Source organism: Nelumbo nucifera, chromosome 2 (assembly GCF_055504915.1).
Source record: "Nelumbo nucifera cultivar China Antique chromosome 2, China Antique-T2T, whole genome shotgun sequence".
NCBI classification, from domain to species: domain Eukaryota; kingdom Viridiplantae; phylum Streptophyta; class Magnoliopsida; order Proteales; family Nelumbonaceae; genus Nelumbo; species Nelumbo nucifera.
Window position 1 is genome coordinate 288,508 of NC_142650.1, and position 17,941 is coordinate 306,448.

At 37.4% G+C, this 17,941-nt stretch overlaps 1 protein-coding gene across 2 annotated transcripts in view; it reads left to right on the forward strand.

The window, feature by feature from the left end:
• The window catches only part of LOC104588379 (cycloartenol synthase 2), a 54,909-nt gene that overhangs the window by 19,004 nt on the left and 17,964 nt on the right, over positions 1–17,941 (forward strand). For both annotated transcript variants that reach the window (XR_016082958.1, XM_010246283.3), the window contains exons 3-12: positions 2,347–2,532; positions 2,619–2,708; positions 2,893–3,087; positions 3,213–3,297; positions 4,976–5,142; positions 10,542–10,730; positions 11,616–11,729; positions 11,874–11,996; positions 12,109–12,231; positions 12,313–12,411. Coding sequence is in view for 1 of the 2 variants with exons in the window: in XM_010246283.3 (XP_010244585.1) it covers positions 2,347–2,532; positions 2,619–2,708; positions 2,893–3,087; positions 3,213–3,297; positions 4,976–5,142; positions 10,542–10,730; positions 11,616–11,729; positions 11,874–11,996; positions 12,109–12,231; positions 12,313–12,411 (1,371 nt within the window). In the remaining variant the exon portion in view is untranslated. The remainder of the gene's footprint in view (positions 1–2,346; positions 2,533–2,618; positions 2,709–2,892; positions 3,088–3,212; positions 3,298–4,975; positions 5,143–10,541; positions 10,731–11,615; positions 11,730–11,873; positions 11,997–12,108; positions 12,232–12,312; positions 12,412–17,941) is intronic.

Consider the following 17,941-nt stretch of genomic DNA (forward strand, 5'->3'; position numbering starts at 1 on the left):
GAAAACCCTATCCGGAGAGAAATCTCTCTCCTCCCATTGTCTCCCACCAGAGAGAAAAGTGAATCGACCACTCCAGGAGGCCAGAAAACTCTAGAAACCTAACCTCCCCCTACAGAAAAACAAGAGAAATCCAACGATACCTAAGCGCCCAAGATCAGATAAAAAATTAAGAGTCCAACTTTTCTAGGACTCTTCCCTGTACTCCAGTTCTTCCTGATTTTGATGCCGAAAAGTAGATCACCTTCCGGATGACTAAATCTCACCAAAAAATCCAAGAACTGGGCAACTTGTAGTAGATTGATCAGCCCTTTATCACCTCATGCAGTCGGCCGATCTAGGACTGCAGGAGAAAAGTCCAAGAAATCTAGCTGAAGCTCTGATACCAAGTAGAAATCTGCTGAATTAAAAAAATTATGAAAGAAAAAAATATTTTCTTGAAGAAGAGAAGAAAGAGAGAAGAAGAAAAGAAGAAGAGAACTTGAGAAAGAAAAGAGGGCTATATCTTGCTGCCCCCTTCACTTAATATTTATAAAGAAATATAAGAAGAATACAATGACTAATATGCCCTTATAGGGCAGAAAACACTAAAAAGCACATAAAAGACTAATAATAAATAATGGACCCAACATAACTACTGTGGTCCCCACTTCCTATCTAACAATTAACATAAAACAACTACTCCTAAAACAACACAAAATTGACTAAATCTTCAACAGTCAGGAAGAGGAACTCGATGGGAGGGGGGAATGATCTTGTTTCTGAGGAATTTCTGGAGTTGTTTTGTTTGCTTTGTTCTGTAATTGAGTGGCTGAGAGTTGTTGCTTCTCCGAGTCATTTCTGTTTGTGTGGGTCTTGTGTTGGGTGTGAGCGTTTTGTACCTGTTGTTGGGTTTGTTATTTCTTCTCTTGGATGATTTCTCATTACCTTCCCCCTGTACTTTCTTTTTGTTTTTAATGAAATTTTATTTATTATAAAAAAATCACCATCTTGTTCACTAAAGTCAAAGCAATGAGCCATTCAGTTCAACTACTTCAGTTATTATCAAACGGCCCCTTAATTGGACTTGAAGGGTTTCAAACATGTGTTTAAAGGACTAAAGGTCAAAAATAAAACAGACACCTGCATTCATTGGGAGTCTGCTAGAAAAGATATAGAAAGACTTTCCAAACTGTTTTGGAGTTTCAATGTTGCAGTAGGGTGGATCATGGGCCAGGCAGGAATGGACTGTGGGCCTACAATGGTACAACCTTATATATATTATGCATACTGTACCAGGCCTGGGCTGGGTCTGGACACAAAACCTAGGCACAACACTGTTAGGCTAGCCACAGCTACCATTATTAACAATAAAAAATATCCAGAGTTGAGATAAATGTGGTGGAAGTTTCACAACATCCTTAGGCTTTCGTTTAACAAACAGGTATTCGGTAGCAAGCAGCAACCATAAATGAAGTAATAGAAAGAAGCATAAAATGGAAAATAACCTTGACTAGGAATTACTGTTAGGTGTTAGAAAACATCACAAAAACCAAGGTGGTGCAGCAGCAATAAACTCAAATTCTCGTTCATCTCTGTAATAGGAAGCACTATAGTCATGGACTCATGGTCATGGCTTGCCTTATTAGCAAGTAAACTTACTAAACTGCTCATTACAGTAATAACTAGTGACATGTAAGCGGCCTGCTAACTGGACAGCTGATACAGTGACTCAAAAACAATTAAATATGAACTAAAAGAAACATACTTCAACAAAATCCTCTGGAATACCTTTGAGTACAAGGCTGCATCTCACGAAGAGATTGTACAGAGGGCTGTTATAACTCTTCATTCTTGGCTATCTGATGTTGTTAAGTTTTGGGGCATTCCTTGACATAAGTTTTCTGAACAAAGTTTAGTATTTTCTTAGAGGGCTTGCTGTTTGTTCTAGGAGCTCAGTTTTTGGTATGACTAATGTACAGACCTAATATATGCATGTATAGTCTCTCACTGTACATGGCCCATAATGATCAAATACTATACTTGTTCAGAAAAAAAAAAGAAACATACCCATGGATTCCACATGGGTCTGATGTCCAAATACTAGAAAAATCCTGTTGCCCAAATACAGGAAAATCTAGAAAATAGAAAGGAAAAAATAGCAAGCAGTTGTGTTCATAATTTATCCTATGTACTTCATTTTGCATTAGAATTCACATCTCTTCAGATTTAGGAATGAAAAAGGAATTTACATTCTTGATATATTATTACGGTTTTCACTCAATGTAAAATATGGAAAAGAGACTAGGTAATGTTTCTGATGTTTCATGTTACACTCTCATGTTGACCCTTTGATTTTTAAAACCCTAGTTTGCAAAGGAGAATCCGCAAAGCACAATCTTACCTCAAGTTAAAGTAAAAGATTCAGAAGATGTTACTGACGAGGCTGTGAAAATCACTTTGAAAAGGGCTATCAGTTTCTACTCGACCATCCAGGCACATGATGGACACTGGCCAGGGGACTATGGTGGCCCTATGTTTCTATTACCTGGATTGGTAAGTATTGAACCTTAAACAGATTTCTTTCCTCTCCTTGGTTTCTTGTAAATTTTTAATGCTGTTTTTCTCATTTAATGGAACAGATAATTATCCTATATATAACAGGAGCACTGAATGCAGTCTTGTCAAAAGAACATCAACGTGAGATGTGCCGTTATCTTTACAATCATCAGGCAAGATAAACTCCTGCAGTTTTGAAGTTGCAACCTGCGCATCTCTTTTACACACCTGTTTAATGTTATATGGTTTCTAGTGTCTGTTAGGGTTCTTACCTCTCTCTCTCTCTCTTACACACACACACAGTTTGTACATTGAAGCACAAAACCCTTTCTAAACATTGGGACTTGTGAATTGTAGAATGAAGATGGTGGTTGGGGTTTACACATTGAGGGCCCAAGCACCATGTTTGGTACTGCTCTGAACTATGTTACTTTGAGGTTGCTTGGTGAAGGGACTGATGATGGAGAAGGAGCGATGGAAAAAGGGCGCAAATGGATTCTTGACCATGGTGGTGTCACTGCAATAACTTCATGGGGGAAAATGTGGCTCTCTGTAAAAAACTAAACCTTTTATTCTTGCCGTTGGTGGTGGTGGTGATATTTGTCTTGAGCAGTTGTGTTCATGCTAGCATGTATTCTGGGGCATTTATGTATATTTTTTCTCTATAATGATATTAGGTACTTGGAGCATTTGAATGGTCTGGGAACAATCCACTACCTCCTGAGATATGGCTGCTCCCTTATTTTCTTCCTTTCCATCCAGGTGTGTAGTGAATTTTTCTCTGATTTGCATTCAATTTTCATTTCTTTGAATCTAGTGTAAACAGAGATTTTGCTTAAATATCTAATATACACTTTCTTTTTTTCATGGTAAATGAAAATTTCATTAAAAAATAAAAAAGAGAATACAAGAATTGGTCATAAGAAATCAGCAAGGAGAATTCAAAGTATACAATGTGTTTCATGTCAATTATATTTGTACTCGGTCAGGAGTTTGCAAAAGTGGATAGTTGATCATGTCAGTTCAGTAAACTATGAAGCTAAAGGATTTAATTAGAATGGTGAATTTTGACATGATAATAATCAAAGAGGGAAAAAATAAAGGTAATTATTAAGAAACAGGCAAGACCAAATAACTAGAAATGTGCCACAAGAGCAATGATTTACATCAAATGAAACTGGAAAGTGGAGATAGTTCAGTTTTTTTCTTATCTCTCTACTCAGGCCCAATAGGAGAGGGAGCCACAAGAGCTCAAATGCAAGCTGTCCTTCAACGTTTAAAGATTTTCAAGAGTCTAATTCTGCATAATACAGAGGTTGAAGGAGACTCCAAATCTGTGATAAGATGGTTCAAAAACAACTTCAATGTAACATGGCAGCACAAGTATACCTTAAGACAAGCCAAGTTGTGATGGCTAGAGATTTGGAAGTAGCACGGCCATGGACACAAGCAGCAAGTAGTTTAGCTGATTTACTTGCAAGACAGAGTGAATAGGGATAATCTCTACTGGGGACAACAATGCAATTGAATTTATCTACTCAGCTGGAAAAGGGTAGGTGGCAGCTCTGCTAGCCTAATTAATCTGCCCTACACTTTGTATATGTCATTCTTTTACATATTTAATAAAGTTCAAAGTTACGAATAAAAAAAACTGGAAAGTGGAAATATTACCTGCTAAGAGTAAATCATGAATTAAGAACCCGGAAGCTCCTGTAAAATAGAAGCATGAATACATCTCCCACTCTGTAAAATAAAAGCATCAATACATCTCTATCTCAGTAGCTTAATTACTTAAAGCAGATGAAGCTGTTCTTGACACTATGCACATGTATGGAAATAATTGTCATTGTCATTCACCTGTACTGCAGCATGTCATGATGTTAATTAATTTCACATGTGTGCAACCTCTGAGCAAAAACCTTTGGCAAATTTGCCCGATGGCTTTACTGGAAACAAATAGGTGTTTAAAGCATCCCATCAAGGTCCCTAAATAAAGAATACTGGAGTTTTTTTTTTCATGACCATAAACTAATCTTATCACTGCCTATTAGTTGTGGTTGAGCACTAACCATTCCTTGGATGATTTAAAGTACTGCTTGAATCAGTTGGTTTGATACTGATTTTAGAAAGAGCGAACTCTTCCTATCCAATGGGAATGTGACAGGGTAACTGAGATTATTGCATTTAGATACAGAAACTGCCACCACATATACAGAAGCTTTGGGTTTGGTAGTGGTGGCAATTTTCTCCTTTAAGAAATATTGCAGCGTTCATTGTGTTGTCCTCAACAGACATGTTGCTCATGTATTATGCAACCAAACGTGGTGTCTTAATTGGTCACTAGCTTCTAGTTCTATACGTGAATCTGACAATCTAATTTATAGCACCAGTTTTAAATGCTTTTTCTTTTTCTTATTTTTTGTCTTTTTATGTTATTCAGGAAGAATGTGGTGTCACTGCCGGATGGTTTATTTGCCAATGTCATATTTATATGGGAAGAGATTTGTTGGTCCAATAACACCAACAGTTTTATCTTTGAGAAAAGAGTTATATACTGTACCCTATCATGAAGTAGATTGGAATCAAGCATGCAATCTATGTGCAAAGGTTTGTAATATCTAGCACATGCAAAAGCAAGGGTTTATAACTTAATGCTTTTATATCTTTCTTTCTGGTCTTCCAATAAATCTTTCACAATATTAGTCTTTATAGGTTCATAAATTTTGTCAAAGAATATTTCTTTTAAAACTGTTTTCACTGTCTCATGCCATGTCCTTTACAGATTTTCCTTGTCCTAGAGCATTCAACTTGTTCCAAATCAAACTTGACAGTGCGATATCTTTGCGCACATGGCCACCATCTTAATTTACTGAACCGTTTAGCCTTCACAATATTCATTTCTGATATTATTATCCCTTTATATCTTTATAGACTTTTATATCAACATTGTCAACTTAGTCATGCTTGTCACATTTCCTGATTGCTCATCATTGTGCTTCATAGATAATGGCCTTTTGTAACATCTCTGGGTAGGGGCCAATGCTTGGTGTAATGGTAAAATTTTGGGTTGACAAGCATAAAATTGCAGGTTTGTGTCCCAGAATGGCCAATTTGTTTTAAAAAAATTGTCAAAGTTTAGGTTCTTATACAATCCCCCTCCCAAGGCCCCAGTTAGCTGGGACCAAAATTGGGTAATTACCTTTTTTGTATAAAGTTCAGGTTGGAGTTATGCTACATGGGAACTCTAAAATGGGTAAACAACCCATTTGTATGTGTCTGAACACCAAAATCAACATGACTATCAGATTCGTAATATGTGACTAAAGAACCTTGAGCTGTTAAGAAAAAAGTTTGACATGAATTGTGAATTTATAATTTGTGCAAAAAATGGGTTGTGCAGAATAGAGAGAAAAAGTGGCAGCAGGTTTAGAGTAAAAACACCACTGCTGATTGGGAGAGAAAAGAATGATCTCCCAGTTGGCTAGGGTATTATTTATATTAAACTCATGGATCATAAGAATCATGATGAAATTACAGTAGGACCCTTGTTTAGCAATTGAATATAAAGTGACTAACCCACCCCTCTTTAAGTTACAGTAATAAAAGACTTAGTTACCCATGGCCCATACTATTCTGTCCCATCTACCAACTATTCTCAAAACTCCCCCTCAAGCTGAAGAGTATACATCATATAATCCCAGCTTGCTAGCAATAAATTCCAGCCTTGGTTTACTTAGAGCTTTAGACAACAAATCTGCCAACTCACAGATGAAATTTTAGCCACAAGAAATATTAGCCAAATCAACAGCATATGTTTGAGTAAACACTTTTGCTACAAGTTTATCATTAAGCCTTTCAATAGAACCATCTAGTAAATACTTTATGGTGTAGAAGGTGGGTTATTGCTATCTTTTCAGGCCCAATTGGGGAAGGGGACTCACTCTGAGCTGAAATTTTGGCTGTTATGGAAGGTGTAAAAAGGGCTAAGGAGCTAAACATTAGCTGTTTGATCATTGAAGGAGATTCCAAATTGGTAATAGAATAGCTCAAAAAGATCCAAAGCTGACTTGGTGGAAATATTCTGGAGCACCCTTGATTTACAACCTTGTATTGAAGACTCTTTTTTTGTTTGATTTCTAATGTGTTCTTGGTGTGTCAACTTGACAACCAATGATGTTGAGATGTACTTCTTTTTTCATTTTAATGAAATTTCTTTTTGATCCACTTAAGGGCGAAACAATGGTTAAAGTCCTCAGGTTTATTCACTGATTTCACTCTAGATGACTTGCTGAGAAAGTGGGAAGAGATTGCCAGCTTTGCCTAGGTTAGACACGATATGAAAGACATGGAATGTGGCAGAAGCTTCATATCGTGCATTCCTCTCTTCTGTTGATAGTATCCCTATTCCTAAGAATGTGGTAGAAGCTTTATCCAAACCTGAATGGACAGATGCAATGAAGGAAGAAATTATTGCACAAAAATGACACTTGGGAATTGGTGGATCTTCCTGAAGGGAAGGAACCAGTGGGATGCAAGTGGGTGTTCACAATGAAGCATAAGGCTGATGGAACTGTTGAAAGGTACAAGGCCAGGCTGGTGGCAAAAGGTTTTACACAGGTATATGGAATAGACTATGCAGAGACATTTGCTTCAATAGCCAAGATGAACTCTATCAGGATTCTTCTCTCATTGGTAGCAAATCTTAACTGGGAACTTCACTAGTTAGACATTAAGAATGCTTTCTCAAATGGTGACTTAGAAGAGGAAGTGTACATGACTCAATCACCTCGGGCCTGGTTTAGTAAGTTCCACTTAGCAGTTCAACAGATGGGGTTCAAACAATGCCAGTCAGACCACACTCTGTTTGTGAAGAAAGGTGAAGGGAAAATTGCAGCTTTAATTGTGTATGTGGATGACATAGTGATCACAGGAGATTGGGAGACCGAAATACAAAAACTGAAGAAATTCTTAGCCACTCAATTTGAGGTGAAAGATCTAGGACCCTTACATTATTTCCTTGGAATTGAAGTTGCCTGCTCTCAAAAGGGCATCTTTATTTCCCAATGGAAATATGTATTTGATCTACTAGAAGATACAGGCAAGTTAGGGGTGAAACCAATTAACTCACCAATTGAACCTAACCATCAGTTAGGAGACAGACAGGGGGAGTTCTTGAAAGATGTGAAGAAGTTTTAGACTTGTAGGGAGACTCTTATATTTGTTTATGACCAGACCTGATATTGCTTATGCAATGGGTGTCCTTGGTCAGTTCATGCACAACCCTAGGACAACTCACTTTGAAGCTGTAGAGAGAATCCTTAGATACCTCAAGAAATTTTCAGGAGCTGGTTTGTTGTTCCAGAAACATGGACATTTAAAGGTGGAAGTATATACTGATGCTGATTGGGCAGGGGTAGTCGATGACCGAAAGTCTACCAGTGGGTATTGTACCTTTGTAGGAGGCAACTTGGTCACCTGTAGGAGTAAGAAGCAAAGTGTGGTGGCTAGATCCAGTGTTGAAGCAGAATACAAAGCTATGTCTCATGGAGTTGCTGAAATCATGTGGATAAGAAACCTGTTAGGTGAACTGGGTTTTGCAGTTAACAACCCTATGTCACTCTATTGCGACAATAAAGATGCTATCAACATTGCTGCTAATCCAGTCCTCCATGATAGGACGGATGAAACACATTGAAGTGGACAAGCATTTTATTAGAGAAAAACTTGTGAGTGAAGTGTGCACTCCATATGTCAGCTTAGAGGAACAACTCGCAGACATCTTTACCAAGGGTCTTCAACATGTGCGGCATAATGTTTTGTGTGACATGTTGGGGTTGGGCATGATTGACATCTATGCTCCGACTTGAGGGGGAGTGCTGAAATAGTTTATTTTATGTCTTGTTTATTATTTTCTGTCTTGTTAGGGTCTGTTTGGTTGATTTAAAGCCTTTTTATTTTCAGTTATTGTACTTCACTTACAGCAGGGGCACAAGGGTCTTTTTCCCTTTTATTTTAGACGCCCTATAAAGATTAATAGAAGCTGGCGCTGCCAGCACTATTCTATTGTCGCCAATCTCTCCTCTTCTCTTCTATCTTCTCTCTTCTTCTCTTCTCTTTCTCTCTTATTTCTAGTCGGCCTTACTGTCAAGAATCATTAAAATATCCTTTCGAGTTCCCTCTTCCTCAACATCTCCTTGAAATTCATTATAAATAATAAAGAAATGAAACTTATTGAAATGCTTTGTGTTCCTGTTCTACCTCCTCCTGTCCTTTTAGTTGTGAAATATTTGCAAAAAGTTAGTTGGAAAATAATAGAAAAGATGAAGGAAGGAGAAAGAAGAAGAGATAAAAGGGTGTCAGAATTCTGTCACTCATTTCATACCCTTCTTTCATTAACTTTTTTATCTTAAATGATAAAATTACAAAGGTTCCTTTAATTAGGTGCCTAACTAGCAGCCCATGTACAAAATTACAAATAACATATTGCCTTTTTCTTGTCAACACTATTCTTACATCCTCCTGTTCAGTGAATGTACCCTTCCAATTTATGCCTTATCTCAATCTCCAATAGGAACACAATTTCCCTAACTAACAAAACTTGTCCACAAGTACTTCATTCCCATCCATCTCCTCTCGACCTATCTTGATGCTGGACACTCCCAACCAACTTAATCTTCATCCAAGTTATTTACGTTATCCCAATCCTCCAAATTATCATTTATTTCTTATAATGTTTGATTTCATGTTAGTTTTTTCTCAATGTTTGCCACTTGCAGCTTCAGAAAAAACTATGAAAACAGCTGATATAGGTATTTTACATAAAAATATTATCTTGGTGGATGCCTTGTTGGCTAGGCAATCACTTTAACACCTTTAAACAGCTACAATTATACATAATTACATGAATGTTTTTAAAATTCTATTTGCAATCTAAAATAATATTCATTCTCTTTTGATGGTTTGATATACTTTGAGGAAAGACCAAAATTTGGGCTTGGGAACATAGGACCCATATATGGGTCTGGCTCCATGACTGGGTCCTGGCCCCTGTTTCATGTTTCAGGCCTACTATGGATGGATTCTACCTGGTAGAACACTTGGGCCAAAAATTGGCATGAAGAGAAGATTATAACTTTCAAATTTTACTCATTTTGATTGTAAAATGGAGATAAGTTACTCTCAAACTTAAAAGGAATCTGAACAATGATGCTGTAATTAGGGGTGCAAATGGATCAGATTGTGATCTGATCCAACCTGAAGTTTGAATTCATTTTGTTGGACTCGGATATCCCCATTTTGGATCTTTGGATCGGATCAGATAATAGGATCTGATCAGAAAGCGGATCGAATTTGGATCACCCCTATTGATCCGATATATATGTTATTTATTTATAAATATATTATTTATATTGCATTTTTGTAAATTTGTTATATTATTTATTTTTTTATAAAAAACATGTATATATATGATGAAAATATTTGAAAAGGTACTTGTATTTTTTTGTTTTTCTTTATTTAAATTGTTATATTTTATTTTTCTTTTAATAATTTATTAATTTTTAAAAAAATTAATCGGATCGGATCAGATCCGAATATCTGACTTCATCATCGGATTCGAATTCAAATCCCTGTTTGTGAGATCGGATTGGACCGGATTGGATCTGCTCTTCATAGTATCTGACTGGATTCGGATATACCATGATTCAAATCTGATCTGATCCGATCTGTTTGCATCCCTAGCTGAAATCAGATGGTTGTAGATCACATTATGTTGATTTGAGCATACCCAATGTTTTCATTTAATGCTTTTTCCTGATTACTGTAACATGGGACAGGTAGAAAATTATGGGGCCCCCTGTCAACAGGTCCTCTGTCCCTAGACCTTACACACTCTTTTATAGTTATTGATATCATATGTTTCCTCATAAGAATTAATTTCACGTTTGTTTCATGATTCTTGATTTCTTTTTGTTTATACATAAGGGTTCATTACATTAATGTTGCAGGAGGATCTGTACTACCCACATCCACTAGTACAAGACATTCTATGGGCATCTCTTCACAAGGTTGTTGAGCCCATTCTCAAGTGTTGGCCAGGAAAAAGGTTGAGAGAGAAGGCTCTTCTGACTGCAATTCAACATATACACTATGAAGATGATAATACACGATATGTATGTATAGGACCTGTAAACAAGGTATGCATGGAAAGCTACTTATGCTGTATTTCTTTGCATTATTACACAGATACAGTTGGGGCACAACAAGGTGTAAGATTGAAATTCAGACTAAAAATTGAAGTATTCAATACAACATGACACCTATGTACTGGTATTTGGGTATCATAGCTTGTTTATTGTTTACTTATGTTTATTAAATGAGAGTATTCATATATTGTTCATTTACTATCTGAACAATGTGATTGCTTTGGTTAAGAAGTTGTAATCATCATCATCTAATCCTTGTCCCAACTCCCAACCATATGGGGTTGGCCACATGAATCCTCTTTTGTCATTCAATTCTGTTCAGTGTTATATCCACTGTAAAAATTTTGAGCTCTTAAAATCATTTTTGGGCTACTTCAACCCATATCTTTTTCGGCCTGCCCCTGGCACCCCAGCTCTTCTAGCCCCTTTAACTTGTTACAGATCATTCTTCTTAGTGTTTCCGTAGATGGTCTTCTCTTTATGCGACCAAACCATCTTAGTCTACTTTCCCTCATTTGGAGCTACTCCTAGGTTCTGGTAAATGAATTCATTTCTGATCCTGTTCTTCTTAATTTTCCTTTAAATCCATCTTACCATTTACATTTCTACCACATTCATTTTGGACATGTTGTTTCTTGACTACTCAACACTCTCCATACAGCATAGCTGGCCTTACAACTGATTTGTTTAAGAAGTAGCATTAGATAAATTTATTTTGTTAATCATTACGTCATATGTTCTGAAGATCCTCCACTTCTCTTCCTAAGCATGCAAAACAATAATTCTTGAATATATTTTCTTCTCCCATCTATTTGATAAATTGATATGAACAGTCCTATTACATTAAGCTTTTTCCCCATATCCTGCAATATGCAGGTGCTAAATATGCTTTGCTGCTGGGTGGAAGATCCAAACTCAGAGGCATTCAAATTGCACCTCCTGAGAATCTATGATTATTTATGGCTTGCTGAGGACGGAATGAAAATGCAGGTGTAGGCATGACTTATTTAGGAGTGCCCATTCCTTCTAGGATGGCTGAAATTCAAAGCCTTTGGAATCTATAACCATGTACTGTTGCTTTTTTAGAGAATATCAAGATTCTAGTTTCTGACTGCTATGTCTATTATAAAACAGGGTTACAATGGAAGTCAATTATGGGACACCGCTTTTGCTGTTCAAGCAATTATCTCATCTAGCCTTATAGAAGAATATGGTCCAACCCTTAAAAAAGCACATGAATACATTAAAAATTCACAGGTTTTATGTGCATTTCTTCTCCAGACAGCACTTCCTAATATCTCAGTCATAACCCTCCTCATTTTTCCTTTTCTTCCCCCTTGTCTTATCAGTATTTTCCTTCTCTTTAAAGGTTCTAGAAGACTGCCCTGGTGATCTAAGTTACTGGTATCGTCATATTTCTAAAGGTGCATGGCCTTTTTCAACTGCTGATCATGGATGGCCCATCTCTGACTGCACAGCAGAAGGATTGAAGGTATACTATTTAACAAAATGAAGAAAAACGAATATTGTATTTACTGACCCTTTTCCTTATCTATTTTCTCTACTCTTCCAGGCTGCTCTCTTATTATCAAAATCTCCACCTGAAATTGTTGGTGAACCATTAAATGCAAAGCGGTTATATGATGCTGTAAATGTCATTCTCTCCCTACAGGTGATTTCAGCTCCAGTACATAAGAATGCAATGAATTATTAACAGCATAATTGTAAATGCATAAAAATTATTTAATATGTATTTGTTGGAATGTTTACTTTACATTTTATGTTTTTATTCTTCTTAGTTAGAGTCTGTTTGGTCTGGTTAAAATAGCTTTTTTGTCATTGTTTATGTACTTTGACTACAGCAGGGGCATAAGGGTCTTTTCCCTTTTAATTATGGTCGCCCTATATAATAATATAAGCTGGTGCCGCGAGATAGATTTAGAACCCTCCAAACCCTTCTCTCCTCTCCTCTCTCTCTCTCTCTCTCCTCTTCTTCCTTATTTCTCCTCTTTTCTTCTGCTAATATGGTATTAGAGCAGTTCTACTGGGTCTGAGAGCAGATTGAACAAGTTCTTTCTTCTTTATCTTGCTGTCTTCTTCAACGATATCAGAGAAGTTGACCTACAACTGGTACAAGGTTGTTTTACCTTTTTTTTTTTCTTTTCTCTTGGTCGTGTACCAAGAAAAAAAACCCTATGAAACAAAACTGCTTAATGCTGTCAGAGGAATTGTGAAGTTCAGGCCTTTTTTCTGTGGATTGTGTGATCCTGTACCTGAAAATGGGATACTTGTAAGTCACAAATGACCTGTTTTTACCTTGTTTTGGTGTGACTCAACTGTTTTATGATCTCTCCTAGTAGTTGGTGTGTTTAGATGACTGGAAAATTGGTAGACTGTGACTGTGATTCAACTGTTAAACCTGTGCAGTGCTGAAATCAACCTAAAAAATATTTTGCTTTTGGAGAATTGGGGCTGGTCTTTGTTCAGATTGTGTCCAGACCAGAGTGTGTGCATGTGGACTGCATCTCTAATGTGTTTTTAAGACCTTTTTGGGTGTCAGGAATCAGGATAGATCGTAAGGTGTGTGTTGAAACTGAAACGTGCTTGAATCATGTCCTTTGAGAATTCTGCAACTTTTGGCATTTCAGGAGGTCAAAATGGAATGAGTGGGGGGGGGGGGTGGATATGAATTTCCCCATGGCTATAATTCCCTTTGATAGACTAAACTACCTTGAATGGTTTAGGGGAATTAAACTTTACATTACTTCTAGTGAGAAAATAAGGTATATTAATGGTAAAGTGAAGGAACCAAAGATTGGAAGTGCCGAACATGACAGGTGGGGACCAAGAAAATAGTATGGTGATGTCATATCTCTTGGTTTCCATGCTGCCACAAGTAAGGAAGACGTTTATGCGGGCTGGAACAGCTTGTGAAATATGGGAACCATAGTTGTCAACGTGACGCCTAGGCAACAAGATGCCCTTTGAGGCTCGCCTCTCCTAATCGCCTAACAATTTTCTACTTCCTACTATAAAATACTTTTTTATTCATTCTTTTTTGAGATTATAATTATAGAATAGACATTATTAAACTAAAATAATCATTTTGTGTGTTTGTATACTAATTTCTTTTTATTATTTTATTACTTATTAGGGTTTAATCAACACAAACATTGCTAAATGCTGTATTGAAACCTCAAAGACTTAAAAACCTGCACCAATAAGTAAGGAAGAACTAAAAATTTTATCTAATCAGCACATTTTCCTCTTCCATATATTCTTCTTCTTCTTCTTCTTCTTCTACTACTACTACTACTACTATCAATACTTTTTATTTCCTTCTTTTCCTATAACAAAAATAAGGGTTCAGCCCCTATTTTTTTGAATTTTATTTTCCTTCTTCCTTTTCTTCTCATGAATATGTTGATTTTCTATACTTTAATATGAAATTTATACTTATGAAAATCATGAATAATTATTAAAGAAATATGGTTATGGTACCTAGGGAACTACCTTAGGATCTATGTTTTTAACATAAAAAAATCCATTGCCTAGGCGACTAGGCAACAAGGCGCCCCCCAGTCGCCTAGCCTCGCCTTGGCACCTTGAAAACTATGATGAGAACAAGTGAAACCTACATATTCAGAGCAGAGGCACTATGCAAAGATATACCAATTACAAGCTGAATCCTCCACTTGCAAGTAGGGGGAGAAGTGTCTCTCAGTGTACTACTTAGATCTGACATCAATATGGAAGGAACTGGATCATTGTCAAAATATGAATTGGAAGTGTGATGAAGATGCAAAGGCCTACAAATCACTTGCCTTCCAACAACAAGTATTTGCTTTTCTTTTGGGGCTGAATCCTACATATGAGTCCATGAGGGTACAAATCTTAGGAAGTAAGAACTTACCTTTTAGTTCAGGAAGTTTATGCCTTAGTTCAGTCTGAAGAGAGTAGAAGTGTGATGATTTGTACAGAGGGGGAGCCGGTTGCACTAGCAGTTCGAGGAGGTACAAATTCAAATGTCACAGGTTCCTTTAAGAAGGGTGATTCATAGTAGAGAGTGGATAACAAAGACAAGCTTTGGTGCACTCCTCATTGTTAGAAGTCCAGACACACTAGAGACACATGTTTGGAACTCCATGGCAAGCCTAAATGGGTTCAGGAATTGAATAAAAAACCAGCATTTGATCAGAGTAAGAAGCCAACCCAACAGAGTCAAAAGAAATATGACTCAACAAATGTGGCATCTCAAGAGACTAGTCCCATGGTACCCCAGGAGCGACACTCTAGTTTTGACCCCAAGGAAGAGATTATCAACTCTTTTCATGACCACTTGGAATTATATGGTAGGACACTTCACCAAATGGGTAACACTGCCACTACTTTCCATGTGTCATCTCATACATCTAATTCCCCTTGGATAATTGATTCTGGAGCCTCAAACCACATGACTGGTAAGTCAACTTTATTTCAGGCATATAACCTCATCTCCGGGAGAGATAAGGTGAGAACAACTGATGGATCATTCTCCACCATAGTTGGTCAAGGAACCATCTCCCTTCCCTTCGGTCTTACCCTCTCTAATCTGTTGCATGTTCCTAAATTACCTATCAATTTACTTTCCATTAATAGTATTACTCACTCATTGAATTGTTCAGTGACCTTTCCTTCATGTGTTTCAGGATTTGGCCTCGGGGAAGACGATTGGTAGAGGAAGCATAGTGGATGGTCTCTACATGTTGGAGAATAAAGCCGATCTTGTGGCTATAGAGTCCTTAAGTTCATCTAGTGAGATGTCATGCCTAATTATGGCATAGTTGTCTTGGTCATATTTCGTTTGAGTCTTTAAAACTTATGTTTCCTGAGTTATTTAAGTCTTTGTTAGTTAGTGAGTTACAGTGTCAAACATGTAATTGAGCAAACATTGTAGAAATTCTTTTCCTTTAAGAAATAAAAGATCTAAATTTCTTTTTCATATTGTCTATTTTGATGTTTGGGGCCCTGTTACTCTACTTTTTGAGACTAGATATAAGTATTTCATTACTTTGATTGGTGACTACTCTAGATATACATGGGTTTATCCTATGCGATCTAGAGATGAAGTGCCAAAGATGGTGAAAGATTTTCAATGCATGATTTTTACTCAATTCCAAATTGAGATTCATATTTTTACTTCCATAGTGATCTCATAGAGTTCTTTGCTTTGTGTGGATCTCTTCATCGGAGCTCTTGTGCTAGGACACTAGCAAAACGGTGTCGTTGAAAGGAAAAATCGTTATCTTCTCGAAGTAGCTCGTGGTTTATTACTCCATATGAATGTTTCAAAATGTTTTTGGATGGATGCTGTTATGTGTGCTGCATATATCATCAATCGTATGCATCTCAGTTACTAGAGTATAAGGCCCTACATCAACTTTTGTTTTCTATGGCTCCTCAGTCCCCTATTCCAATGCGTATCTTTGGGTGTTGTTGCTTTGTTCATGACTTGTCCCCTACTCTCGGTAAGTTTGGTCCTTGTGCCATTCTTTGTGTTTTTCTTGGCTACCCTTTATCTCAAAAGGGTTACCGTTGCTATGATCTTGCCTCACGCAAGTACTATGTCTCCATGGATGTATCCTTCTTTGAGAGTCAACATTTTTTTTCGGTTTCTCCTCAGGGGGGAGTAGGGTTGAGGAGGAGAAACACACCCAGGCTCAGACTCAATTACCTCCTCTTCTTGATCCTCCTCCATTTCGTATATTTCTCCGCCACCATAAGAGCCAACGGAGTTCATGAGCCGTGGAACTTGAAACTATGCAACCAACATCATCAAACTCTCTAGAGGCAGATCCTCCTCATCAGCTAGGTACACTTGTTCCCATTGATATGCCTGAACCTCTTGATATTGATCCCCTTGTTATTAATGATCCTGATGTTCCTATTGCTAAGAGAAAGGGTGTTAGATTTTGTACTACTAATCATCCTATCTCTCACTTTGTGTCCTATGATCATATTTCACCCAAGGTTCAAAGTATCGACACAGGCCAATACGCCGGTAGGGCGTATCGACATGTATCAGTGCTTTTTTTTTATTGTTTTATTTATTTATTTTTTCAAAACCGGTTCAGAGGGTTTAGTTTAAGTCCTGGCTACCCTCTAAATCATGGTTTGACCCGATACAACCCTTGTAGGGGTGTATCGGGAAGCCATCAGCACGATACATATCGGCCAATACGGGCCAATACGTGTCAATACTTTGAACCTTGATTTCACCTTCATATCGTGTGTTCCTTTCCTTCGTTGACGGTGTTTCTGTTCTTAAGAATGTGGCAGAAACTTTATCCAAACCTGAATGAATATATGCAATGAAGGAAGAAATTAATGCCTTACATGTCGACTATGCAAGTGGGTGTTCACAGTGAAGCATAGGGTTGATGGTATGGTAGAAAGGTACAAAGCCAAATTGGTGGCCAAAGGATTTACACAGGTATATGGAGTAGACTATGCAAAGACCTTTGCTCCAGTAGCCAAGATGAATTCTATTAGAATCCTCCTTTCATTGGCAGCTAATCTTGATTGGGAACTTCACTAGTTGGATATTAAAAATGCATTCTTGAATGGTGACCTAGAGGAGGAGGTGTACATGACTCAACCTCTAGGTTTCTGTGTCAAAGGTAGTGAGTAGAAGGTGTGCAGGTTAAAAAAAATCATTATATGGGTTGAAACAATCTCCTCGGGCCTGGTTTAGTAAGTTTCACTTAGTTGTACAGCATATGGGGTTCAAACAATGCCAGCCAGATCATATCTATTTGTGAAGAAAGGTGAAGGGAAAATTGCAGCTTTAATTGTGTATGTTGATGACCTAGATCACAAGAGACTGGAAGAGTGAAATACATAAGCTGAAGAAATTCTTAGCCACTCAATTCAAGGTGAAAGATCTAGGCCCCTTATGTTATTTCCTTGGGATTGAAGTCGCCCGCTCTCAAAAGGACCCAAAGAAAATATGTACTAGATCTATTAGAGGATGTAGGCAAGTTAGGGGTGAAGCCAATTGATTCACTCATTGAACCCAACCATCAGCTGGGAGACAATCATGGGGAGTTTTTGAAAGATGTGAAGAAGTTCCAGAGACTTGTAGGGAGACTTTTATATTTGTCTATGACCAGGCCTAATATTGCCTATTCCAGAAATGGGCATTTGAAGGTTGAAGTGTATAC